Below are 26,834 nucleotides of genomic sequence, written 5' to 3'. Positions count from 1 at the left end.
CCAAGCCTAGACTTGGTGATCATTTTGCTGAACACTCAGTCCGCATTGGCCTACGCAATCTCCCAGTTACCATCCATTTTAACTCCCGTTCCTATTCCCATAGTGACCTTTCTGTCCTGGGTCTCCTCCACCGTCAGAGTGAGGCCACACACAAATTGGAGGAGCAGCACCTCATATTTCACTTGGACAGCTTACAACCCAGTAGTATTAATATTGATTTCTCTCATTTTGAGTGACTCCTGCATTATGTTCCCTCCCCCCTCCTCCACTGGTTACATCCTTATATCCCTCTTTTATCACACCTTCCCCAGCCAACGAAGAGCCATAATGGGCTCCACCCTTCCTGAGGTCATCAGTTGCTGGTCCTGATTTGTTCTGGACTTTTCTCACATCCAGTTTATTTCTCCCTTCCCCTCCCCCCACCACCACCTCTGCGTTCAGTCTGAAGAAGGGTTCCAGCCCAAAACGTCATCTATTCCTTTTCTCCAGAGATGCTGCCTGATCTGCTGAGTTACTCCAGCATTTGTGTCTTTGTTCAGTATAAACTAGAATCTGCAGTTTCTTCCTACATAGTTCCTATTAGCAGATAGTTCAGGGACCAGAGGATATTGATTCAAAATAGTAGGCAAGAGATACAGAGGGGAGGTAAAACAAAATTGCTTTGCACCTAGGCCTGCATTGATCTGGAATAGAAGTGTTTGTTTTTTGAATATGTGTGTATGTATATGTGTGTGTATATATAAGTGTATGTGGCGGTCCCTGGGTATCAGGCCACTCCTTGGGTCAGCCCCCTCGTCACTTGACGGACAGGCTTAAGGGGTTAAGAGTCAGCCCGTTGGGGGGTGTGTTTTATCCCTAGGTGGACTTCGCTGTGAGTAGAAGCTCACAGCCAAATAAAGACCTTTACTAAACCTGCCTGGCGTCCAGCCTTTTCTCTGGCCTCTGCCAGGCCACTACATGTATATATATATATATATGTATATATATGTGTGTGTGTGTGTGTGTATATATATATGTGTGTGTGGGTGCGCATATATACATGTATACATATATGTATACATACACACACGGTGCATACATATATATGTATATATACTATACATATATACACACACACACACACACACACCTTGTGAGTATGTATATATACACACTGAACTTTTTTTTCTCGTTTATCATATTGTTTACAGTGTGCTGTGTTTACATATTCTGTTGTGCTGCAGCAAGTAAGAATTTCATTGTTCTATCTGGGACATATGACAATAAAACACTCTTGACTCTCTCTCTTGACCTGCTCTAAATATCTGTAAAACCAATTAACTGATTGTGGACTTTGGAAGAGGAAGGATGAGGACTCACAATTCTGTTTATATCAATGTTGATGGTGGAGAGAGTCAAAAACTTCAAATTCCTGGGCGCGCATATTTCTGAAGATCTTTCCTGGACCCACCACACTGATGATAAAGAAAGCACATCAACGCCTCTACTTCCTGAGAAAATTAAGGAGATTCGATATGCCAGAGAGGATTATCTTGAACTTCTACAGGTGTACAGTAGAGAGCATATTGACTGGTTGCTTCACGGCCTAGTTCGGCGACTTGAACACCCAGGAGCGGAAAAGACTGCAAAAAGTTGTGAACACTGCCCAATCCATCACTGGCTCTGACCTCCCCACCATCGAAGAAATTTATCAGAATTGCTGCCTCAAAAAGGCAGCCAGCATCATCAGAGACCCACACCATCCTGGCCACACACTAATTTCACTCCGGCCATTGGGAAGAAGGTACAGGAGCCTGAAAACTGTAATGTCCAGGTTCAGGAACACCTTCTTCCCTACAGCCATCAGGCTATTAAACACTACAACCTCAAATAAGCTCTGAACTACAATAAACTATTATTGTTATTATGGCACTACTATTGTTTGTTTTTTGTGTGTGTATGTATATATATATATATGTACGTGTGTGTGTGTGTACTAGTGAGTATGTGTGTATATATACACACTGAACTTTTTTTCTCATTTATTACATTGTTTACCGTATACTGTGTTTACATATTCTGTTGTGCTGCAGCAAGTAAGAATGTCATTGTTCTATTTGGGACATATAATAATAATAATAATAATTCATTTATTTTATATAGCGCCTTATCGGGTGCTCAAAGCGCTTTACAAAAACAATCAACATAAAAACAAACAGACAAACTATCCTAACGGAAAAGCGGCGAATAAACAACGCCAGCGTCCTCTCACGTCAGGGTCCGGCAGACAACAAAAAGCACAGGACACACAGATACAATTTTTACACAAACAGCCATCACAGTGATTGCTCTAGGCACACCCTCACTGTGATGGAAGGCAAAGTCTTATCTCCTCCTCATTCTTCTCCCGTGGTGCCACGAGGTGATCGAGGCTCCCAACTTTTTGAAGCCCCCACCGGGCGATGGAAAGTCCCAGGGCCGAGCCGAGCAGGCCGATGAAAGTCCTGAGCCCCCACCGGGCGATGGAAAGTCCCAGGGCCGAGCCAAGCAGGCCGATGAAAGTCCTGAGCCCCCACCGGGCGATGGAAAGTGCTGCGGCCGGGCCACGCAGGGCGATGAAGGGCCTGCGAGCGGGTTGATCATACCTCGCACTTCGGGGCGGTTGAAGCTGCTACGGCTGGAGCTCCCAAAAGCCGGTCGCCAGCCAGGGACCTGCGAACTCCCGATGTTGCGGTCTGCAGGGCCCACGGCCGAAGCCTCCGAGATGGTAAGTCCAGGCCCTGCGACCGGAGTCTTCAAGGTCGATCCCAGCTGGAGGCCGCCGACTCCACGATGTTAGGCCGTAGCGCGAACGGAGATACGACACGGTAAAGGTCGCATCTCCGTTGAGGAGGAGATTTGAAAAAAGGTTTCCCCCAACCCCCCCACCACCCCCCCACATACACAGAGTTAAAAATAAAACAAAACGTACATTAAACGATGACAGACAAAAAAAAACAAAAAAAAGACAGAGAGACTGCCGGTGAGCCGCAGCTGCAGAACACAGCCACGCCCCCAATAATGGGGACATATGACCATAAAACACTCTTGACTCTTGAATCTAATGTCTGTCAGGGTTTGGAATCAGCCAAAATGTTCAAAGGTAGGTTTAGAGGGATATGGGCCAAAAGCAGGCAGAAGGGACTAGTGTGAATGGGACATGTTGGTCGGCTTGGGCCAAAGGGCCGGTTTCCACATTCTATGACTCTATGTAATTGGATAGGTATTTAAGGGGAAATTAATTGCTGGGAAATGGGAATCATAGGATATGAGGGTAGATAGAAAATAGCATTGAGGGAGAAGACCAACTATGTTCTTGATGAGTGGTAATGCAGGCTAAAAGGGCCAGGTGGTCTACGACTACTCTTATTTCTTATGTCCCTATGAAGGTTGTGTTCCCTGTGCAAAGATGGTCAATCTTATCAGAGATAAATTTATTGTTGAATCCTTGAGGATGAGGGACATTTTTCACTGTAATTTCATAATTAAAATGTTTATGTCTGAAATCATGTATCTGCACTGTTATTGTTCATCTCATAAGATATAATAAAAAAATTATAAAGTAGTTCATTTGTCCTAAGTATTCATGACCACATAATCCGTACAATATCATAAATTGTTACAGAAATAACTTATTTAGTACTGACACTTTCATTTTTTAATTTCATTTATAGATGTGAGAGAGAGCTTTTGCTTCTCAAAATTCGAGAATGGTGTGTGTTCGGCACCCAAATACAGAAACATCACAAAATTTACGTGTTGCTGCAGCTTCATGCCAGGTGAAGGATGGGGTGTACCTTGTGAGATCTGCCCAAAAAAATCAGAAGGTAAGCACATGGCGGTGCACTAAATTCATATCTACAAATGAACTAATTCAAATACATATTAGGATAAAGTTTTGAATAGCCATGCTATTATTTTTTTTAATTAAACAGGCATACCAATTTTAGGCCTGTTGGGATGAATTATGCTGCCAGTGCCTGGTTGTTCCAGTGGGTACCACTGGTGTTCAGCTCCCACATAAAGAAAGACCATGATTTATGTCAATCCATTGTAAGTCCCAGATTCCTGAGTAACTGGTGCCAGCCAGAACTGCACTTAGATCAGAGTTCCCATTCATTTGAATAAGGATTCATCACTAGGAGATTAAGAGTTAACAAGGTAACAATTGATTTTTAGCAACAAAAAAGAACTGCTAGAGGAACGCAGCGGGTGAGGCAGCATCTGCGGGAAAGGAATTATTAACATTTTGTATCAACACCATCATCAAAATGTGAAGAATATTGCGTTAAGCAATCTTAATTTTTTTTTAACATCTCTGAACATCACAAACATTTAAATACTGTTCCAAAGCCCTGCCATGTTTGACAAGAGGCAATGTTCCATCCCTGTCCATTCCCCTAACAATGTGGTTTTCATGGATCTGAGGTCTCGGTGGGATGCTGCCTAGGGCATACTTGCCACTGAGGCCTCAGTATTGCTTGCCAAACCTTCCACATTCCAAGGGTCAGCTCAGGCACACAATATGGCACAATGAAATATAATTGAATTATAATAATATTATGTAATGGAATCATTTTTCAGAAGTAACCGAGGCCTGTCTGAACAAATATATCTTAAAAATCCGAAGAAGACTGATGATGCCTAGACAACCAACACCCACCACAAATTCTAAAGGAGTAGATTCTTGCATACTAAGCTTTAACATTTTTGAGGAAGTTTTGTCCTCAGGTGCAATGTCAAAATCTTACTACAATTTTATATCTAAAAGCACTGCGAATACCTTCACCACTAGGACAAGCAGCAGTATATAAAGGATTGACGTCAGAGAATTCTTCCCATGGATGGACTTCAAGATAATAACAATACAACTGCAAGCTTACTTAAGAAGCATGCCCTCTTCCCTCTGTCCATTGGAAATTCCTCCAATTCCATTAAGACAGACCAGATCTCCACAGGATTAACCTGTCTACTCCCACTAGCCCACTGCCCTCTCCACTGCTATTATAAGGCCACATCTCATTCATGCCTGTTTGCCTTCTCCAGTCGCATTGTTAGATTTTCATTCTCTGACATGTCACAGAAGAGAGATGATGACCTATGCACAGGCATACATCTGATTTCAAGGGTACATCTGTAAATCCATTTTGTAACACTTAGTTGATTTTGCTTTTTCAATTTTTCATTGTAGATGCATTTGGAAAACTGTGCCCCAGTGGCTTAGTGGGAATCACAATTGATAGAGATGGTGCACAAGTAGGTAAGGTCTGATTTTTCTTGTATTTACTGTGGAGTTAAAGTAAATGTCTGTTTGAATGCCTACAATTGAAAACTTAATGAAATCAAGACACATGATATATACACCGATGAGCCAGAACATTAGGACCACTGACAAGTGAAGTGAATAACATTGATCATCTTGTTACAATGGCACCTGTCAAGGGGTGGGATATATTAGGCAGCAAGTGAACAGTCAGTTCTTGAAGTTGATGTGTTGGATGCAGGAGAAATGGGCAGGAGTAAAGACCTGAGCAACTTTGACAAGGGCCAAATTGTTATGGCCAGACAACTGGGTCGGAGCATCTCTGAAACGGCAAGGCTTGTGAGGTGCTACCAGTCAGCAGTGGTGAGTACCTACCGACAGTGATCTGAGGACAGACAAACCACAAGGACAGGGTGTTGAGCACCCAAAGCTCATCGATGCACGAGGGCAACAAAGGCTATCCCGTCTGGTCCGAATCAACAGAAGGTCTACTGTGGCACAAATCACAGAAAATTTTAATGGTGGTCATGGGAGGAATGTGTCACAATACACAGTGCATCGCACCCTGCTGCGTATGGGGCTGCGGAGCTGCAGACCGGTCAGAGTGCCCGTGATGACCCCTGTCCACTATTGAAAGTGCGTACATTGGGCACGCGAGCGTTGGAACTGGACCTTAGAGCAGTGGAAGAAGGTTGCCTGGTCCGATGAGTCCTGTTTTCTTTTAGATCACATGGATGGCTGTGTTCGTGTGCGCCATTTACCTGGGGAAGGGATGGCACCAGGATGCACTGTGGGAAGACGACAAGCCGGTGGAAGGAGTGTGATGCTCTGGGCAATGCTCTGCTGGGAAACCCTGGGTCCGACCATTCATGTGGATGTCAATTTGACACGTTTCACCTACATAAACATCGTTGCAGACCACGTACACCACTTCATGGCAATGGCATTCCCTGATGGCAGTGGCCTCTTTCAGCAAGATAATGCGCCCTGCCACATTGCGCACATTGTTCGGGAATGGTTTGAAGAACATGATGAAGTGTTCACAGTGTTGCCCTGGCCTCCAAATTCTCCAGATCTCAATCCGATTGAGCATCAGTGGGATGTGCTGGATCGACAAGTCCGATCCACGGCGGCTCCACCTCGCAACTTACAGGACCTGAAGGTTCTGCTGCTAATGTTTTGGTGCCAGATACCACAGGACATCTTCAGGGGTCTTGTAGAGTCCATGCCTCGGCGGGTCGGCGCCGTTTTGGCGGCACACAGAGGACCAACAGCATATTAGGCAGGTCGTCATAATGTTTTGGCTCATCAGTGTATAATTATAGTCAACAATCCATTTGAAATGTTTTGCTTGATGTATAGTAGTTGCATCTTTTCCTTCTTGTAGCTATAAAATTGACGTAAATCTGCTCTATATAGTGAGGAAACATCAAAGTATTAATTTCCTGAAGGAAATTCTGCTATGGTATCTTTTTTGAAATATTAGACTTTTGCTTATTGGATATGTTTTATTGATTTTTATAAAGTAGATGCATTCATTTTAAATGTGAATCAATTTAATAATTGGCGAGATTATAAACATTTTCTACTTTTTCCTTGGTGAAAGACACGGATGAATGTTCTATAAACCCAGGAATGTGTCAAAACGGGCAGTGCATCAACACTGATGGTTCCTTCCGCTGTGAATGTCCATTTGGTTTCAGTATCGATTATAGTGGAATCAAGTGTGTAGGTGAGTTCCCTTCAATTGTCGAGAAAACAAATAATACAAGTAATATTCTTTGTTATCACATCACTTTCCATATGGCCATTTGCTCTCTGGTTTCGGATTCATGGTAACAATTATACCTCCCTCCAGCATTATTTATGTTATTAACTGTGGACCGCAATGAAGTCCAGTATTACGGGAACAGCAGCAATTTTGATCTCACTTGAGGGAAATTGCCAAAACATAGCACAACTTCATTATTTTTAAATGGGAAGTGGTTCTGAATTCCTAGTGTCAAGGAAGTGATGTAATATGTAAGTGAGGCATTAGAGAACAGCTAAAGTTCTTTTCAGTCCTTACTTTAACTTAACGAGTTTTTTTAATTAAAGGTGATAACTTCACCAGGAAAGTAAACATTTCCTGTATAATATATACCTTATATTTTGTAACAAAGTTTGACAGGATTGTAGTATCAGCCAGAAATTCTATCAATTTCACTTCCTTTGGCCCCAACACCAAGCACATCAGCATGAGGTAGGTGCCTTGATCACATGTTGACAGAAATTAGCCCAGTTTTGACATTGCACTTTAAGATCTACATTGCAATGGCTTACTGTGCCTATGCAAAAAATTAGCACAGCTCATTTTAGAAATATCAATCTCTCAAACAGACATGAAGTTTTGCAAATAGCAGTAGTATACATCTTTTTAAACAAATAAATTCAAGATTAAGTAGCTGCTACATTAAGCTGGGAGTGGAACTACTGTCAAACAGGTCAGAGAATGTAAGGCCAAGAGGTTGCATTTTATGTCCTATTTTCTATGCAACAGATACCGATGAATGCTCTGTTGGTAATCCCTGTGGCAATGGAACGTGTACTAACGTTATCGGAGGATTTGAGTGTGCATGTGAAGAAGGATTTGAACCAGGACCCATGATGACATGTGAAGGTAACTTTTTTATTTCATTTTATTTCTACACAAGTTATAATATTAAGTCCTGGCATTTGACTTTACACTGCTGGTTATTTTGGTGTATGTGACTAAAAATGATCAGAGTGAAACATGAAATCAAATTTTACCAGAGTGAAACATGAAATTGATCATTTCAGGAGTTTCGCAGGGAAATTAGACTGTGTTGTTCAGTGGAGCAGCCATCATTTGTTACTCCCAGAGCAATTAAGTGTTATTTGTGCTTCTATTTCAACCTGGATTTCCCATGACCTGCCCACCTCAAGATCCAGACCCTCTAATTTCCCTGAGGTCCAATCCTTTGATGCTTTAATTGCCCCAGGATCCCAGCAATCCAACGATACTTGGTCATTGACCATCAAGTCAATTTGTGAATTCACCAAAGAAGTCCCCAATGCTCTCTTCCCAACTCTCTCCAGCTACTTTTGCCTCATCATGATACAGGTGGTTCAATGGAGCTCTCTCGTTTCCTGCTCCTCCAATGGCTGACCTGATCGTGGCACATAAATGAGAAGATGTGACCACAGTTTAGTGTCTTTGGAATTAGTGGAAATATGGCCACAACATCCAACAGCTAGTTCATATTCTTAGCACAGAAGATCACAGTTTCTAAGCCTAAATTTTCAATTGGTCTAGATCAGTGAGATCTTTCAATTATGTCTGGAGACAGAGGTGTGGACACAACAAATGGCATGGTCTGCTATGATGGGGAGCAAAACTAAATGTGATTACTTTTTATAGTTGTTTAGTCAGATTGGCCAAGCACATGTTTACTGAGGTAGTGAAGTTAGAATTGAGTTCAGTTTAAATGCATCGCTATATATTCGGTGATGTACTAGATAGTCGACACATTCAATTAAAAATAAATTAAAAGCAAAATTGAATGGCATTAAATACATTGCACAATAAAGTTTGAGAGAGCAAGATAACATTTTATTTTTATCTCTTTCAATAACAGACATAAATGAATGTGCACAAAATCCTCTGCTTTGTGCATTCCGTTGTGTTAATACCATAGGAGGATACGAATGTAAATGTCCTACTGGTTATATTCTCAGACAAGATGGAAAGATGTGTCGAGGTAAATTCAAATTTCCATTTTAATGCTTGGTATCTTTGCTTTTTCGGCAGTATATTACATTTTGAGTATTATTTTAATCCTAGCAATGTAATTATTAATACTAAGTTCAAAACTGAACAGACCTGTCCATTTTCTACTATCAAACATGGGATACCAATTTTGGAAGAACCATTCATACTTTCTGCTGGAAATTATTCCGTTTATATTTAAGTCAACTTTAAAAGTTTGTTGTGTGAAATGCCCATTTTATATTCAGCATGAAAGGACAAACTGCATTCCTTATTGTGAATACTGATTTTGAACTTTGCCGTTCAACATTTGACACTGAATCAGCAATCAGATTTACTGATTTCTCTTTCCTGATTTAATTTCATGATTTAAACCAATGGAAATTATAACTTAGAACTAAAATATTATTACGATTTCCCTTTTTTTATAGATAATGTGATAATGTTATACAAAATCAGTATTTTTGTTTATAGCTCTCTTTGCTGAAGACATCACCAAAATCTTACCTTTGTTTTAAGGAATACAATTATTTGTTGCTTAATAGATCATCGAAAATGTGTCTAGATTTTAACTTTCGTGACCCATCTCTGGTATCTACTTGAAATTTGGCCCAGATTTAAATAAAAAATCATTGAGAAGGATGCAAAAAGTTGCACTAATTAAGCTAATTAGAAAAAGTCAGCCGCAAGCTCTGTTGATCCATGAAACCCCGCTCTGGTCTGCTCCGGTCCGGGCTTCTCCGCGGCTTTCCGGGATTTCAGAGAGAGAATTCTGAACATGCACTGCAGGGTTTTGCCAGGAATTACTGCAGAGATATTCTGTTTATGTTGATATGAAAAATAAATTGGACATTGGTATCAGTGAATGCACTCTTTATTTAAAACATTCATTCAAGGGATGTGAGCATCACAGTCTGTGCCAGCATTGAATTACTCATCTCTAGATGCTCTTGAGAAGGTGCAGGTGAGCTGCCTTCGTGAATCATTGCAATCCCTGTGTTGTTCGTGAGTGAGTGAGTTCCAGGACTTTGACCCATCAACAGTGAAGGAACAGCGACACGTTTCCAAGTGGGGATGGTATCTGGCGAGCAGAACAACTTCCAGGTGGTGGTGTCCCCATGCTTTTGCTGCCCTAGTCCTTCTTATGGATTTGGAAGGTGCCTTCTCAAAAGTTTCAATGACTTGCTCCAGAGCATCCTGTAGATGGTGCAAACGGCTGGATTTTCTCGTTTGTTATTGTCACAGCCCGGCACTTGTGCGGGTGAATCTTACATGCCGCCTATCAGCCTATTGTTAGACATGGTTCAGGTCTTTCGGCATTTGGACGTAGAATGGCTTCAGTATCTGTGGAGTCATAAATGGTGCTGAACATTGTGCAATCATCAGCGCACATCCCTCCTTCTGACCTTACGACTGAAGAAAGGTAATTCATGAAGGAGCTGAATGTGGCTGAGCCCTGGACACGAAGCTGAGGAATTCCTGCAGAGATGTTCTGTGGCTGAGATGACCCACAGTCGCCACAACCATCTTCCTTTGTGCTAGTATAGGAAGGAACTGCAGATGCTGGTTTAAACCGAAGATAGACAAAATACTCTCCACCATGATCCCAGTGGGCTCCCTGCCTAGCTAGCCTGAAACAAAGCGCGTGATTGGTCAATTGGCGTCCGACTCAATGACAAATGTGCTTTGATTGGACAATTACTACTCGGAAATTTGACAATTTTTGAGGTTTTTTCCATATTTTAAAAATATGAGCAGGTTTTGTTCTTGACGAGTTTCAGATATAATTTCTATATTATTTTTACACAATATGTTATAAATACAAGTAGATATGGGATGTGGGTCGCAACATGAAACGAATAGGCACCTCGGCCCACAGTCTATAATATTCATTAAAGCCAAAGAAATATGCGCCATCATGTTGTACCTTCTTAAAGCACTTAACGGGCAATGTGATTTATTATTCCAAGAAGAACAACAACGTGAAGAATCACTTCAAACCTACAGCTTTTAAAGGAAAAATATGGACCAACACAGCCAATCTGAGAATTATGGAACTTCAATGTTCAGTTGTAGAGGCAGATGAGACAATTAATCCAGCATCTCATTTGAAGAACGACACACCATAATTCCAGTTAACTCTGTATACATCCTTCATGACATGTTCAAGTTGTGGTTCAAGTTAAACTTAACAACTTCCTGACTCAGTCAAAAATCTCTCACAGACCCAAACTGATATATACAAGTGCAAAGTAACAGGTAATTCAAAGCAACCACAGTGCAGGTTAATATTCTGAATAGAGGTTGTATTAATCTCATTGCCAGGTATAATAGATTTTTCTTTTTTTTAAACATTTATAGTGATAATGAAAAACATCTAATGTTGCAGATCAGGATGAATGTGAGGAGCAGCTGGATGATTGTGCATCAAGAGGAATGATTTGCAAGAACTTAATTGGAACATTCATGTGTATCTGCCCACTTGGATTAGTGCGTCAGTTGGATGGTGAAGGGTGCACTGGTAAAAAAACAATTCTTTATAAATACCATGCCATTCAGCTTAGACTACTTGACTCCATATTTGCAACATGCCATGTTAAACCTGTTATAATTATTTCAGATGAAAATGAATGTCGCACCAAACCTGGCATTTGTGAGAATGGACGGTGTATTAATACTCCAGGTAGTTATAGGTGTGATTGCTCTGAAGGATTCTCTGCCAGTTCCACACAGACAGGATGTATTGGTGAGTTTCAAATCTTTAATGATTGATGATTAATGATTTTAATGCCAATTCTAATTTTGAATTGAATTGAATTGAATAAGTTTATTGGCCAAGTATGTACACATACAAGGAATGTGCCTTGGTGCTCCGCTCGCAAGTAACAACACAAACATACAGTAAACAATTAAGAATAAAGCATAAAACATTAAGAATAAAACATTATAGTTTAAACATGTGAATGAAATAAAATACCATAGCAAAAGGAGACTACAGACTTTTGGTTATTGAGTAGAGCTACTACTCGCGGCAAAAAGCTGTTTTTATGTCTGGCTGTGGCGGCTTTGATAGTCCGGAGTTGCCTTCCAGAGGGAAGTGCTTCAAAGAGTTTGTGCCCAGGGTGAGAGGGGTCAGAGATGATCTTACCTGCTCGCTTCCTGGAGCTTGCAGTGTACAGTGTCTAAATTTATTCATTATTTTGCTATTACACTGTCTTAATCTGCAATACTGCAAAATCACAGTTTGCACATTTCAGTAGTGGAGGGAGCAGAAGGGAGCTACTTCTCAAAAAGCAAGGGAGAATATTAGCAGAAAATTACACAATTTGCTTCAAATGTTCCATGCACTATTTGTCATTGATACAAGAAACATAGTTGTGGCTAAAGTTGAAATTAATTGAAAATTTTGAAGTAAATTAAGCACCACTGTATGTCAGTTTTTAAATAAAATGATGCATTTGTAAAGTTTAATAAACTGGAGAGAGCCAAAAATGGGCCATAGCTTTTATCAGAGATCTGAGACCATGAGCAAGATGGGGAAATGAATGGGGAATGGGATTGCTACGAGAGCCATCATAGACTCAGAGGACCAAACATCCTTCCATGTCAAATAAAAATATCAGAAATATTTCTTACATTTGCTAATCAATCAGATACTGAGTGATGACAAGCCTAAATCATGGTGCAATTTAACATAGCAATGTCAAAAATCATTTTGCACAGCAAAATAAAGAGAGGAAAACAAACATGGGATTATGAGATCAAGAAATAAGACAAATGAAAATGTATAAAGGATGTTCAAACTTTTACTTATTTAAAAACCTGCAACAGAAATACTGAAGGAATTAGTCTTTACAGTGGTGGTGTTGCATTTCAGTGCCACCATGATGGTTTGGCAACAATCAAGACTTTTCATTCTATTATAAAGATTAACACAGAATATAGAACAGTACTGCACTGGATGAGGCCCTTCAGTCCACAATGTCCCTGCCAAGTGGACGTCCCTTTATATTCGGATGCATTCAGTTAATATCTAATAGATAAATTTCCCAATTTCCATATTTAACTACACCCAACTGCTGCCAGAAGTTGCTTGCTCATTCACTCTTCAATAACAGTTAAAGAGATGGACTCACTTGGATTTCAGATGGAACATGCACACTTGTGGAGATGAGTCTAATTTCGGGGTGTTATAATTGACAAAGAGTAGAGCTTTATACTTTCATGTTGTTTAGTTGCAAGAACATGTTAGAGAACTACGGCAATTTTTGCAGTAAGCCAAAACCGTTAAGCAGTTACTTATTGTCAATCATTACTTATTAGTTCATTATTTGTCAAATTGGTACAAGAAAGTAGTTGCAGCTAATGATTATTTTAATGGAACCTTTTTGCAGTAAATTAAGCACCACTACATGTCAATTTGATAATGGAATGATGGATTTGTAGATAAACTGGAGTTATCTAACTTTACTGCATGTTTACTGCAAAGCATCATAACTTTTTGTTTACACAGCTAGATATTATGCTTCGGCTTTTATATCCAGCCATTTTGGAATAGGAATTTACATTCAGCTTCAGCATGAATTATGATTAACTTTTGCTATTTTTAAAAAGATTATCACCAAGGGAAATGAGATTTTTATCATTATAAATATTGGTTTATGTTGATATGCATTAAGTTTAACATTAACGCATTGTAAATGTATTTATTATTTTAGTCTTTATTATTAGATCTTTCATACACAATATTGGCAACAATGTTCAAAAAGAAAAATGAAACCTATAATTATAGATATTGTCCCTTTTGTGTGGAATTTGTTTTGTTATCTATCAATCTGGATAGAGATTGTTGGTAGATGCAACTAAGACATACTGGCTACCAAATTATTCAACAGTATTAGAGCAAGTTTTAATGATTCCATGGCATACTGACACACTTGGATTCTTGCAGATAACCGCAAAGGTTTTTGTTTTGGGGAAGTGCTGCAGACCATGTGTCAGATGGCCTCCAGCAGCCGAAATCTTGTTACAAAATCAGAGTGCTGCTGTGATGGTGGACGTGGCTGGGGGACACAGTGTATAATCTGTCCGTTTCCAGGAACAGGACCCTTTAAGAAACTCTGTCCACTTGGACCTGGTTACACCACAGATGGAAAAGGTAATTATGTCAGCTGCTGTTCAAAGACACTCGTTGTTTTTTTAATCATGTTCTTCATGAATCATTGAATTGGCATTGTTTTGTGATATTTTCCGACAATAACAGCTTTATTTTCCGTAGGATTACATCAATATATGGCACAGAAACTGGCCATTCAGCCCAGTTAATCCATGCCAGCATCTAAATCTATCAGCCAAACCCTCTATTCCCTTCTCCCTTATTTGCCTGTCCAGCCTCTCATTTAATGTCTCACTCTTGTTCTATTGAACCACTCCTCATATCAGCAAGTTCCCCATTCTCACCACTTTTTGGACAAATACATTTATTTTGGATTTACAATTGAATATCTTGGTGATGAAGGTATATTGATTATTTCCTACTTGTCTACTTTCCCATCAATGAAAACATTGTCTTTGTACATAACCGATCAAAACTTTTCATAAAAGGCCACCAGTTAACTTTTTTTCAAAGAAAAAGAGATACAGTCTGTTCATCATTTCATGATACAGTATGTGTGGTCCTACATTTTTGATGTTATTGTTATCAATCTTTTCTATATTGGGACATAGGAACAGGATATATAAGCAATTAAATGTATCTGTTCACATTGAGGGTAAACAGTGCCAAAGGATGTTTAAGTAATAGAAAAAAGTTAGTTATAAATATATATTTCTTTGGATACTGTTTCACATAGAATATTTTATGGTTAAAGCTACTTCAGAATATTGCTTGATAATGTTCTATACATTGCTCACAATAATCTTGGAGAGAAAACAGATTACCATTTGGGGAGTAATTATCAGAATTAACAAATAAAACACATTTTAATAAGATAACAATATAGGGGATTAAATACCCGTGGGAAATCAATTAATTGGGTTACTGAACTATGAATGGAAAATTAAGAAAAAATTAGATTGTGAAAAGATATTAAAAGGATGTGGAAATAACAAAGATGATGAAAAGGCTATATCACAGATTCATACAGGAACAGGCAAGAAAGTGAATGAAACTGAAACAAAATAAAAGAGTGTTCTCTGGATTTAATAATAAGTTTAATATTGCTCTTGCTTGTCAAATGCATTTTAAAGTTATCTCTAATTTCTCTGTGATTGGAGCAGAACACAATTACTTAAAAATATTATGATTGAATTTTGTTTCAATGAACCTTTAGCTGGTTAGATGTATAAGCAAATTATAACTCTACGCCTTTAAATCTGCAACAACAAAAAATAATTTGTGAAAATTGCACAGTGCCACTTGTTATCATGTGGCACTCAAAGAACAATAACTTGCTCACTTTTGCTCAATGTTGGTTTCATCTAGACCACTTAGGCTCTTGGTTGTAAATTGTAAATTTCCCCGGTGTGGAACGAATAAAGGAATATATTATTCCTGAAAGGGGAGAGTCACAGCCCTCGTATTCGAGCCAGTAGTTGACTGAGTGTGACATCAAAGAGCTTGTAAAAATGGTTGATGGGAATTAGGTGAACTCTTCTTTGACTGGAATCACAGTCGACACAAAAGATGGATATGGTTGATGGGTGTAATCATCTCCGCACTAGGAGTTAACAGCAGTACCAAGCCGAACTTCCTTCAACTTCATCCTGAATTTCATAGCTTCAAGTGAGAAGCTAGGCATTTGTTAGCACATTGTTCAATTCCATTCATAACTCCTCAATTAGCAATACAGCCCACCTCCAAATGCAACAAGTCGATGACAGCATTCAGTCGCGGGCTAAGACAAGTTAATATGATTAGTTTTAATATGCAATTTGAGAAGAAGGTTAAATTGGAAGTATCAGTGTTGCAGTTGAACAAAGGGTACTATGAAGGCATGAGAGAGCAGCTGGCCAAGGTAGACCGGAAAGGGATCCTAGCAGGATTGACGGTGGAACAGCAATGGCAGGAATTTCTGGGCATAATCCGGAAGATACAGGATCATTTCATTCCAAAAAGGAAGAAAGATTCTAAGGGGAGTAAGAGGCAACCGTGGCTGACAAGGGAAGTTAGGGATGGAATAAAACTAAAAAGAAAAGATGTATAACACAGCAAAGAGTAGCCGGAAGCCAGAGGATTGGGAAACTTTCATAGGACAACAGAAGGTAACAAAACGTGCAATATGGGCTGAAAAGATGAAGTATGAGGGGAAGCTGGCCAAGAATATAAAGAAGGACAGTAAAAGCTTCTTTAGACATGTTAAGAGAAAAAGAGTAGCAAAGTCAAATATGGGTCCCTTGAAGGCAGACACGGGTGAAATTATTATGGGTAACAAGGAAATGGCAGAAGAGTTAAACAGGTACTTCGGATCTGTCTTCACTAAGGAAGACACAAACAATCTCCCAGATGTACTGGAGGACAGAGGATCTAGGGGGTAGAGGAACTGAAAGAAATGTTCATTAGGCAAGAAATAGTATTGAGTAGAGTAATGGGACTGAAGGATGATAAATCCCCTGGGCCTGATGGTCTGCATCCCAGGGTCCTCAGGGAGGTGGCTCTAGAAATAGTGGACGCATTGGTGATCATTTTCCAATGTTCAATAGATTCAGGATCAGTTCTTGTGGATTGGAGGATAGCTAATGTTATCCCACTTTTCAAGAAAGGAGTGAGAGAGAAAACGGGGAATTACAGACCAGTTAGCCTGACTTGGAAAGATGCTGGAGTCAATTATTAAAGAGGTAATAACGGTGCATTTGGATAGCAGTAAAAGGATAAGTCCAAGTCAGCATGGATTTATGAAAGGGAAATCTTGCTTGACTAATCTTCTGGAATTTTTTGAGGACGTGACAAGTAAAATGGATGAAGGGGAGCCAGTGGATGTAGTGTATCTAGACTTTCAGAAAGCCTTTGATAAGGTCCCATACGGGAGATTGGTGACTAAAATTAGAGCACATGGTATTGGGGGTAGGGTGTTGACATGGATAGAAAATTGGTTGGCAGACAGGAAGCAAAGAGTAGGAGTAAATGGGTCCTTTTCAGAATGGCAGGCAGTGTTGAGTGGAGTGCCGCAAGGCTCGGTGTTGGGGCCGCAACTGTTTACCATATATATTAATGATTTTGAAGAGGGAATTAGAAGCAACACTAACAAGTTTGCGGATGACACAAAGCTGGGTGGCAGTGTAAACTGTGAAGAGGATGTTAAAAGGCTGTAGGGTGACCTGAACAGGTTGAGTGAGTGGGCAGATGAGTGGCAGATGCAGTATAATATAAATAAATGTGAGGTTATCCACTTTGGCGGCAGAAACAAGGAAGCAGATTATTATCTCAATGGAGTTAGTTTAGGTAAAGGGGAGGTGCAGCGAGACCTGGGTGTCCTTGTACACCAGTCACTGAAAGTTGGCGTGCAGGTACAACAGGCAGTGAAGAAAGCTAATGGAATGTTGGCTTTCATAACAAGAGGATTTCAGTATAGGAGTAAAGAGTTTCTTCTGTAGTTGTATAGGGCCCTTGTAAGACCACATCTGGAGTATTGTGCACTGTTTTGGTCTCCTAATTTGAGGAAGGACATCCTTGTAATTGAGGCAGTACAGCGTAGGTTCACGAGATTGATCCCTGGGATGGCGGGACTGACATATGAGGAAAGATTGAAAAGACTAGGCTTGTATTTACTGGAGTTTAGAAGGATGAGAGGGGATCTTATAGAAACATATAAAATTATAAAAGGACTGGACAAGCTAGATGCAGGAAAAATGTTCCCAATGTTGGGCGAGTCCAGAACCAGGGGCCACAGTCTTAGAATAAAGGGGAGGCCATTTAAAACTGAGGTGAGAAGGAACTTTTTCACCCAGAGAGTTGTGAATTTGTGGAATTCTCTGCCACAGAGGGCAATGGAAGCCAAATCACTGGATGGATTTAAGAGAGAGTTAGATAGAGCTCTAGGGGCTAGTGGAATCAAGGGATATGGGAAGGCAGGCACGGGTTATTATCATATCATATCATATATATACAGCCGGAAACAGGCCTTTTCGGCCCTCCAAGTCCGTGCCGCCCAGCGATCCCCGTACATTAACACTATCCTACACCCACTAGGGACAATTTTTTACATTTACCCAGCCAATTAACCTACAAACCTGTACGTCTTTGGAGTGGGGACGATCAGCCATGATCACAATGAAGGGCCGAATGACCTCCTCCTGCACCTATTTTCTATGTTTCTAAGTGACCTGTAGTACCGAGGTCATACAAGTGCCATCTCTTAACAAATGAAAATCCAACTACCACACCTTCAGACCTGTTGGTTGTTACCATTGTTACCATTGATTGTTACCATTGTCAAAACATTTGCCATGAATATAAGGGTGTCAAAATTGACCAGAAAATTAACTGAACCAACAACATAAATATTACAAAAGCAGTTTAGAGACTAGGTAACTTATGATGAATAACTTCCTTCTTGACTGTCAATGGCCTTCCGCCATCTCTAAGTTAGGAGAGTAATGCCATATTCTCACTTGCCTGGATGAGTGTTGCTCCAACAACAGTCAACAACCTCAACATCATCCACAGAAAGACAAACTAAATTTACTTGGTTGACAATCCATCCTCCACCATATTTATTTCCATCCCAGCAGCATACTGTGGTCGCAGTATTAACCATATTTTAAAAAATTCAGCAACTCAACATGGCCAAAACTTTTGTGGCCAAACCCACAAAATGCATCACAGAGACCGGGGTGTAGGAATGTCATAACCTGCAGAATTCCCTCCAAGACAAATATCTATGGCTTAGAAATATACTTTCACAGTGTCAGAATCCTGGAACGCTTTACCAGCACCATGAAAGTACCTTTACTATAAAAACTGCAATGGTTCAATAAAGTTACTTACCACTATCTCCTCAAGGGCAATCAGGCATGACCATGAAATGTTGAACTCGGCAGCACTGCATCCATCCTATGGAGAATAAAATGGAAAAAAATACTTTCATGAGCCCATTAAGCTAAATAGCTTGAAAACATAGAACAGCATCTAAAGGATATAGAGGTTCAAGTATTGATGCCTCCCCCTCACATCCTTTCCCCTTACCTTCTCCCAATAATCCTTTCAGGTAAGACAGAAGTTCATGTGCACCTCTTCTAACCTGATCTATTTCATTCGGTATTTCTGACGTGACCTTCATTACACCAGTGAGACCTTTTCGCTGAACATTTGCGTTCGGACACAAGGCCTGCTGGATCTCCAAGTTGCAAACTATTATAACTCCCCTACCCATTCCCATACTGACCTTTCCATCCTGGGCATCCTCCATTGCCAGCATGAAGCTACACAAAAAACTGGAGGAACCACATCTCCTATTCTGCCTGGGTGGCTCAGAATTTGCAGTCACTCTACACTTCCATCCCCCACAAGGATGGTCTCGAAGCCCTCCGTTTCTTCCTCGACCGTAGAACCAACCAATCCCCATCTACCAACACTCTCCACCGCCTAGCAGAGCTGGTTCTTACTCTTAACAACTTCTCCTCTGACTCCTCCCACTTCCTCCAAACCAGAGGCGTAGCTATGGGCACGCACATGGGCCCTAGCTATGCCTGCCTCTTTGTCGGGTACGTCGAACAATCCCTGTTCCGGCCGTACACCGGCCCCATCCCCGAACTCTACCTCCGCTACATCGACGACTGCATTGGTGCTACCTCTTGTACCCATGCAGAACTCACTGATTTCATATACTTCAGTTCCAATTTCCATCCTGCCCTTAAATATACCTGGACTATCTCCGACATCTCCCTCCTGTTTCTGGACCTCACCATCTCCATCACAGGAGACAGACTAGTGACGGACATTTACTATAAACCCACTGACTCGCACAGCTATCTGGACTACACTTCTTCCCACCCGGTCCCCTGCAAAAAGTCTATCCCCTACTCCCAATTCCTCTGTCTACACCGCATCTGCGCCCGGGATGAGGTGTTTCACACTAGGGAGTCAGAGATGTCCTCATTCTTCAGGAAACAGGGCTTCCCCTCTTCCATTATAGATGAGGCTCTCACTAGGGTCTCTTCTACATCCCGCAGCTCCGCTCTTGCTCCCCCTCCCCCCACTCGCAACAAGGACAGAATCCCCCTCGTTCTCACCTTCCACCCCACCAGCCAGCGGATCCAACAAATCATCCACCAACATTTCCGTCACCTACAACGGGACCCCACCACTGGCCATATCTTCCCATCCCCTCCCCTCTCTGCGTTCCGCAGAGACCGTTCCCTCCGTAACTCCCTGGTCCACTCGTCCCTTCTTACCCAAACCACCCCATCCCCGGGCAATTTCCCCTGCAACCGCAGGAGATGCAACACCTGCCCTTTACCTCCCCCCTCAACTCCATCCAAGGACCCAAACAGTCTTTCCAGGTGAGTCAGAGGTTCACCTGCACCTCCTCCAATCTCATCTATTGCATCCGCTGCTCTAGATGTCAATTTATTTACATCGGCGAAACCAAGCGCAGGCTCGGCGATCGCTTCGCTCAACACCTGCGCTCGGTCCGCGTTGGCCAAACTGATCTCCCGGTGGCCGAGTACTTCAACTCACCCTCCCATTCCCAGTCTGACCTTTCTGTCATGGGCCTCCTCCAGTGCCATAGTGAGGCCCACCGGAAATTGGAGGAACAGCACCTCATTTCGCCTGGGCAGCTTGCAGCCCAGTGGTATGAACATCGACTTCTTCAACTTTAGATAGTTCCTCTGTCCCTCCCTTCCCCTCCTCCTTCCCAGATCTCCCTCTATCTTCCTGTCTCCACCTATATCCTTCCTTAGTCCCGCCCCCCTGACATCAGTCTGAAGAAGGGTCTCGACCCAAAACGTCACCCATTCCTTCTCTCCTGAGATGCTGCTTGACCTGCTGAGTTACTCCAGCATTTTGTGAATAAATACCTTCGATTTGTACCAGCATCTGCAGTTATTTTCTTATACAGCCTATAGTGTGTGGTCTATGTACATCGCTGATCTAAAGAAAGATTGTACTTACTTTGTATGGAAACTGCAATAGGAACTTGTTGAGAGAAACCACCTCTGTTCTAGCAAGGCCCTTTGAGACAATATGGCTTTGATATCTTTCTGTGAATTGGGCAGGGGTACAGAACATGGGTACGCACAAACATTCAAACAAGTCTATGTTAGCAGGCTAGGGTGAGCCTCCATTTGCCACCACTTCTCTTAGCTTGGTGTTAAGGCCAACCAAAGTCTCCAGCGACCATGCAGGGCGAACCAAAGGCGTGGATGGAGTCTTTGTGAAGCCTGGTAGAAGGTGGCTTGTATACATTGATGACAGTGACACCTTCGACTTGCGTTGCCGTCCATTCCACGACGGAGTCAGGAGGAGACGTTGCAATCGCTTTCCATTTTGCTGTGTTCCTTACAAAGGTGGCAATCCCGTGGGTGTCGCTCTCAGTGTAGGCGGCCAGGGTATAACCAGGTATCTTCAGATGGGAGCTGTCACTTATGTGGGTCTCTTGGAGCAGGATTGCAGTGACTTTGTGGGTCTGTAGCAGATGTTCAATGATGGTGGTTTTCGCCTTGGTGAGGCCTTATGTATTCAGCTGCAGCAGGGTGATGACATCCGTAGGTGCCTGCCCTAAGGAGGGCGCATGCTCCAGTTTGGCGCCAAGCTGCAGCAACTGAGGTTACATTTGGGCTGCAAGCTGTTTTTTCTGCTTCTGCTGTCTCTGTTTGTTGTCGTTCGCCTGACTGGGGTCAGTTGACAGGGCTCACCACGAGGGGGTCGACAACATGAGCCCCATGAACAACATGAGCCCCCAACATGGTGCCGCAGCGCTCATACCAGCAAGCTAGACGTCACCCTCAACGACGCCATGCGGATCATCACTGGCTGCCTACACCCTACTCTGACGGATCTCCTGCCGGTGCTCGCAGGTATCGCACCCACCAAGCTTCGCAGAGAGTTCTTCACTCATAGGCTGGTGTGCAAGGCCCCATCGGACGCCAAACATCCTTTGCACCACCTCGCCCAGGATTCACAGCAACTGGGACCTCAACGCCTGTCATCTCGTCACCCTTTCTCCTGTCATGCAGCGACCCTCTGTGGCTCCAGTTTCAACATACTAGGAGCATGGAGAACCAGCTGAGAACAGACATTGCGACCTCCTCAATTCACTGTCGCACCGAACACCACAGCCCCACCCGGCTCGGACATGCCCCGCAAAGAGTGGGTCGCCCTGAACCGGCTCCGCACAGGGGTCGGCCGGTTCAACGCCAACATGCATCGTTGGGGGTTGCGTCCATCAGCAGCCTGCGGTGTGGAGCAGACCAGCAAACATTGCAGCACGTCATTTTCGATTGCACTGTCCTCCATCCCCCTGGTGGAGGAGTAGACCTCATGGCCCTCGACAACAGCACATTGCACTGGCTACAGCGCCTGGAGGGCGTTACACAACTTCTGCTGCCTCAAATGCAAGAAGAAGAAGGCCAACCAAAAGAAAACATTTTTCTGATATTCAAAAACTCAAAATCGATTTAAACAGTTAAACAATTTCCGAGGTATAAATATCGCTAGCAATTTATCCTGGACCAGCCATATCGATGCAATGGCAAGAAAGCACACCAACACCTCTACTTCCTTAGAAAGTTTAGGAAATTTGGCATGTCCCCCCCAACCCTCAACAGATGTGCCAAAGAAAGCATATCACAGCCTGGTTCTCCCCTCTTCCATCAGGCAAGAGGTCCAGAAGTTTGAATATGCATATCTCAGGATTCAGGAACAGTTTCTTGCCAGCTGTTATCAGGCAACTGAACAGTTCTCTCATCAGCTAGATTGCAGTCCTGATGTCCTATCTACCATATTGGAGACCTTTAAATTATTGTTAACTTTACCAGATTTTATCTTGCACTCAATGTTGCACTCTTTCACCATTCTCTGTGCACTGTGGACGGCTTGATTGTATTTTCTTCGACTGGAAACACGCAAACAAAAGCTTTTCATTGTACCTTGGTACTCATGACAATAATAAACTAAACTAAACAAAAAAGTTTAAATATTACATTTCTACTTTAAATCATAAATTGAAACCATTAAAAATGTTTACATAAACCCCGGCAATTTAAGAAACTATAAACTAAATAACCATCCATCATAGCCGTTTCCATCCATTGAATAATGGAGAAGTTGTCCTTTTGCCAGGTCCACCTGGCACAGATTGCTTGTGCAGATTCTTCTTGGTGGAAAATTGTTGCAAATTTGTGATTCCTTGCCAGATTCTGATGTCCACTATTGGAGCTCAGACAGAACACTTAAGTCAATAGCAGGATACAATTTTAGGATCTCTTCATGCACAGTGCATACCTGAAGATTCATACATTTACAGGCAGGCAGGTATTTCATACACGTGAGCAGTTACGCAGGCAACTGAACATCGCTCTGTAAAATCTGGGCCTATAATTTAAGTAATAAACCCTATGCTTCCTCGCTGTAATAGTAATACTCGATCATTGTGTAATTTTAATGCCTATTTAATGCTTTTATTGTTGGACTGTGGGTGACTGAATTTCGTCCAATATTGGATGACAAATAAAGCTATCTTGAATCTCTTGAATCTTGAATTGTCCATTGCATATTGTATTATATATATATGAAATGATCCAAATATCTTGGCAAAGTGATTTGAGACAAATGATTGATCTGCATGGAAATTGATGTTGATTGTGGTAAAAGTATGAAAAAGTTTTACTTGTGGGTAATTACGAACAAATCGCGCAATTTGGCTGATCAGTATCACAAGTGCTTCAAGTTATTTGTATGGAAGGTTCAATATAAACAAATTGTGCAAGAATTCCACAAGATCTTAATACCAATGATTTATTTTGAAAGATAATTGGTAAATTGCCCAAGTTTTCAACTCAAAGATATGATATGTACAATATTTCTTTAAACTGAGGCGCTTCTAGATTTTTAATGGCTGGTTTAGTGGCTCAAAGCATCTCAGATTTTCATCTTATGAAAATTTTAGGATATGTTTTTCAGATCATGTTAGTTCAGTAGATGTAGTTTATTGACAGAAAGCAGCATGCATTCATTCCTAAAGATTTATCTATATTGGAGAAAATTAATCACTTCAATTGAAACAAATTAATATTTGCAGATTATAGGTCCATGTTATGTGAGTCATCTACTTTTAATACCTTTTGTATTTTAGCTGGTAGCATCTTTTCTCACTCTTATTTCGGGATAAAGGAAGTTTGTGGGACAATGCTTAGATTGCTAGCTTCTTCAACAACATCAGAAATTATAGATTTGATTGCCAGAGGCATTCTTTGCAATTGCAGTGACTATGCAAGAAGTTCATTAGAACGTCAGAGACTATGCCAACCAAGGCGACATTATCCAATACACAAAATATTAGAGTTTGTGATATACACCAGCTGTACTTGCAGCCTGTTTATTAAAACTAAATACACAAGATTTGCTATGTTTTGGCTGAAAGGTTTTCATAAAGCTGAGCTGCTCTAAATTATGGAATTATGTTTGTATTTATGATTATGGGAATTGGCAACTCTGCATTTGCTCTTTCTAGATCTAACAGAAGATCAAAGTATGTTTTAAGTAGAATTTGCTCAGAATCAAGATTATTTTTAAAACTGGCCTATTGGGATCCAAATTTCCATTCATAACAACTGACGAAGACCAACAACATTAGCCTTCCAACATCAACTTCACACTGCTCCATCCACTAGCTGTTCCTTACACCTGCTTCTTGCTTTATACTTCTGAAACTTACTATTTTAAATCTCAGCTTAAATGTATTTGTGCTGCCAGAAGCAGTGGTTAGATTTCAGTAAAATCTTTTGAAAAACACAAAAAAACAATACTGAAAATCTAAAATTAATGCAGAAAGTAGAAAAAACACTGGCAAAATTCAGCAGGTGTGGAACCTGATGAGGGGAGGATGATAGGTAGATGGAGTAATCGTAGGAAAAGAAAAAAGGCAGATGGAACCAGCTGGCAGAGGGGAGAGAGAAAGGGTAGAATTGGATGGGTGATGGGCAGACGAAACCAGGTGGAGGAGGGGATAGGAAAGTGAACCAAGGGAGTGGAAACCTAGATAGAGGAGCAAATGGAACTAGTCTAGGTGTTGGAGGGGGGGGGGGGTTAAGGGAAAGAAAAGGGCAACAAAGAGAAAGAGACTCAGGATAGACTGACAGTGGGAAAGAAACACAGAGGGAATTGGAAAATTCATTCATAACATTAAGCTAACCAAATGCTGTTGGCAGAAGAGAAGGCTGAGGACAGACAGATTGGTGTGGGAATGGGAAGGGGAATTGAAATGACATGCCACCTGTCTACATGCAAATTGTCTGCAATGGCCATCTACCTGGAGCTTCCAGTGGCATATAATTTCAGCTCCCCTTCCCATTCACACACTAACTTGTTTAACTTGCCCTTTGGTAGACAAAGTGCTATAGTAACTCAGCGGGTCAGGCAGCATGTCTGGAGAAAAAGGATATGCGATGTTTTGGGTTGGGACCCTTCTTCAGACTGAAAGTAGAGGGTGGGGGTGAGGGGTGAAGAGCTGGAGGCGAGAAAACACCAATCAGGGCTGGCCACAAATTACCTCAGGCAGGGTGGTGCCCTGGTGGGCAAATTGTTGGCTTGTGAAGGTGTGAATTCAAGAGGGATACAATGTGGAGAGCTAAGAAATTGGTTAAACAGCTAAGGGAAAGGAAGGGGGAGGGGTGGGCAATGTAAATAGAAATTACTTAAAATTAGAGAATTCAACGTTCATACTGCTGGGTTGTAAGCGATCCAAGTAAAATATGAGGGTAGCTCTTGTCGCTTGTGTCTTTATTTTGGGAACACTCAGCAGGTTAAGCAGCATTTGTAGAGAGATAAATGTTTCAGATCAATAAACAATTCCAATAAATGGATCTGTGACTTGAAACACTTCCTTGTTTCTCCCTCCACAAATGCTACCTAGCCTACTTCAGCATTTTCTGGTTTTATTGTGTGGTGCCTGTCAGTTTAAGTTCCTCTAGATTCTGGTTGATTTTGAGTAGCATGCCTTGAGAAACAAAAGAGGAAAAATGTGATGATGCTGGTCACAATGAAAATTCTCTTGAGTCCAACACAAAATATTTGACATGCTTAATTTGTGATGGTACCAGCATCTATAAAAAGATAAAACTAGATTTTCAATTTTTGGGGATTTTAAATATTTCAATAAGATTACTAACCTTTAAAAAATGAAATGTATTCATTACATTAGGTGGTCAGGCTCTTAAACATCTCAAGCAGCTTATAGAATGACAATCAACCGTAGACATCAACAGTAAGGAACGATATGCATAGCGGCATCGTTTTGTCTACAAGAGAAAGCACTGCCACTATGCTTGATTCTTATTTAACAATGTGATTAACACAAAGTGAAGAATCTAACAAGTTTGTCTGTCAGGTTAAGGAATGCAAAGTCACAGTGTCATAGATGGGCTTTGGGCCTTCAGCCCCCAAATCCAACCAGTACCAACCCATTTACACTTATCCTACATGAGATTAGAAAGTTTGCTGATGATAAGATTAGCATATTTGCTGATGATACGATTAGCAAATGTGCTGTTGATACAAAAGTTAGTGGTTTTGCAGATAGTGAAAATGGTTGTGCAAGATTGCAACAGGATCTGGATCGATTGGCC

General features: G+C 41.4%; 1 protein-coding gene across 1 annotated transcript in view; it reads left to right on the top strand.

Moving 5' to 3' along the window:
* The window catches only part of LOC144610945 (fibrillin-1-like), a 330,240-nt gene that overhangs the window by 262,776 nt on the left and 40,630 nt on the right, over positions 1 to 26,834 (top strand). The window contains exons 50-57 of the mRNA XM_078429975.1: positions 3,693 to 3,845; positions 5,210 to 5,278; positions 6,888 to 7,013; positions 7,821 to 7,940; positions 8,920 to 9,042; positions 11,440 to 11,571; positions 11,671 to 11,796; positions 14,002 to 14,208. Of these exons, the coding sequence (XP_078286101.1) occupies positions 3,693 to 3,845; positions 5,210 to 5,278; positions 6,888 to 7,013; positions 7,821 to 7,940; positions 8,920 to 9,042; positions 11,440 to 11,571; positions 11,671 to 11,796; positions 14,002 to 14,208 (1,056 nt within the window). The remainder of the gene's footprint in view (positions 1 to 3,692; positions 3,846 to 5,209; positions 5,279 to 6,887; positions 7,014 to 7,820; positions 7,941 to 8,919; positions 9,043 to 11,439; positions 11,572 to 11,670; positions 11,797 to 14,001; positions 14,209 to 26,834) is intronic.

This window comes from Rhinoraja longicauda, chromosome 38, assembly GCF_053455715.1.
Source record: "Rhinoraja longicauda isolate Sanriku21f chromosome 38, sRhiLon1.1, whole genome shotgun sequence".
Classification (NCBI taxonomy): Eukaryota; Metazoa; Chordata; class Chondrichthyes; order Rajiformes; family Arhynchobatidae; genus Rhinoraja; species Rhinoraja longicauda.
The sequence above is the reverse complement of the archived record's forward strand: the minus strand, read 5'-3'. Positions and strand labels throughout refer to the sequence as shown.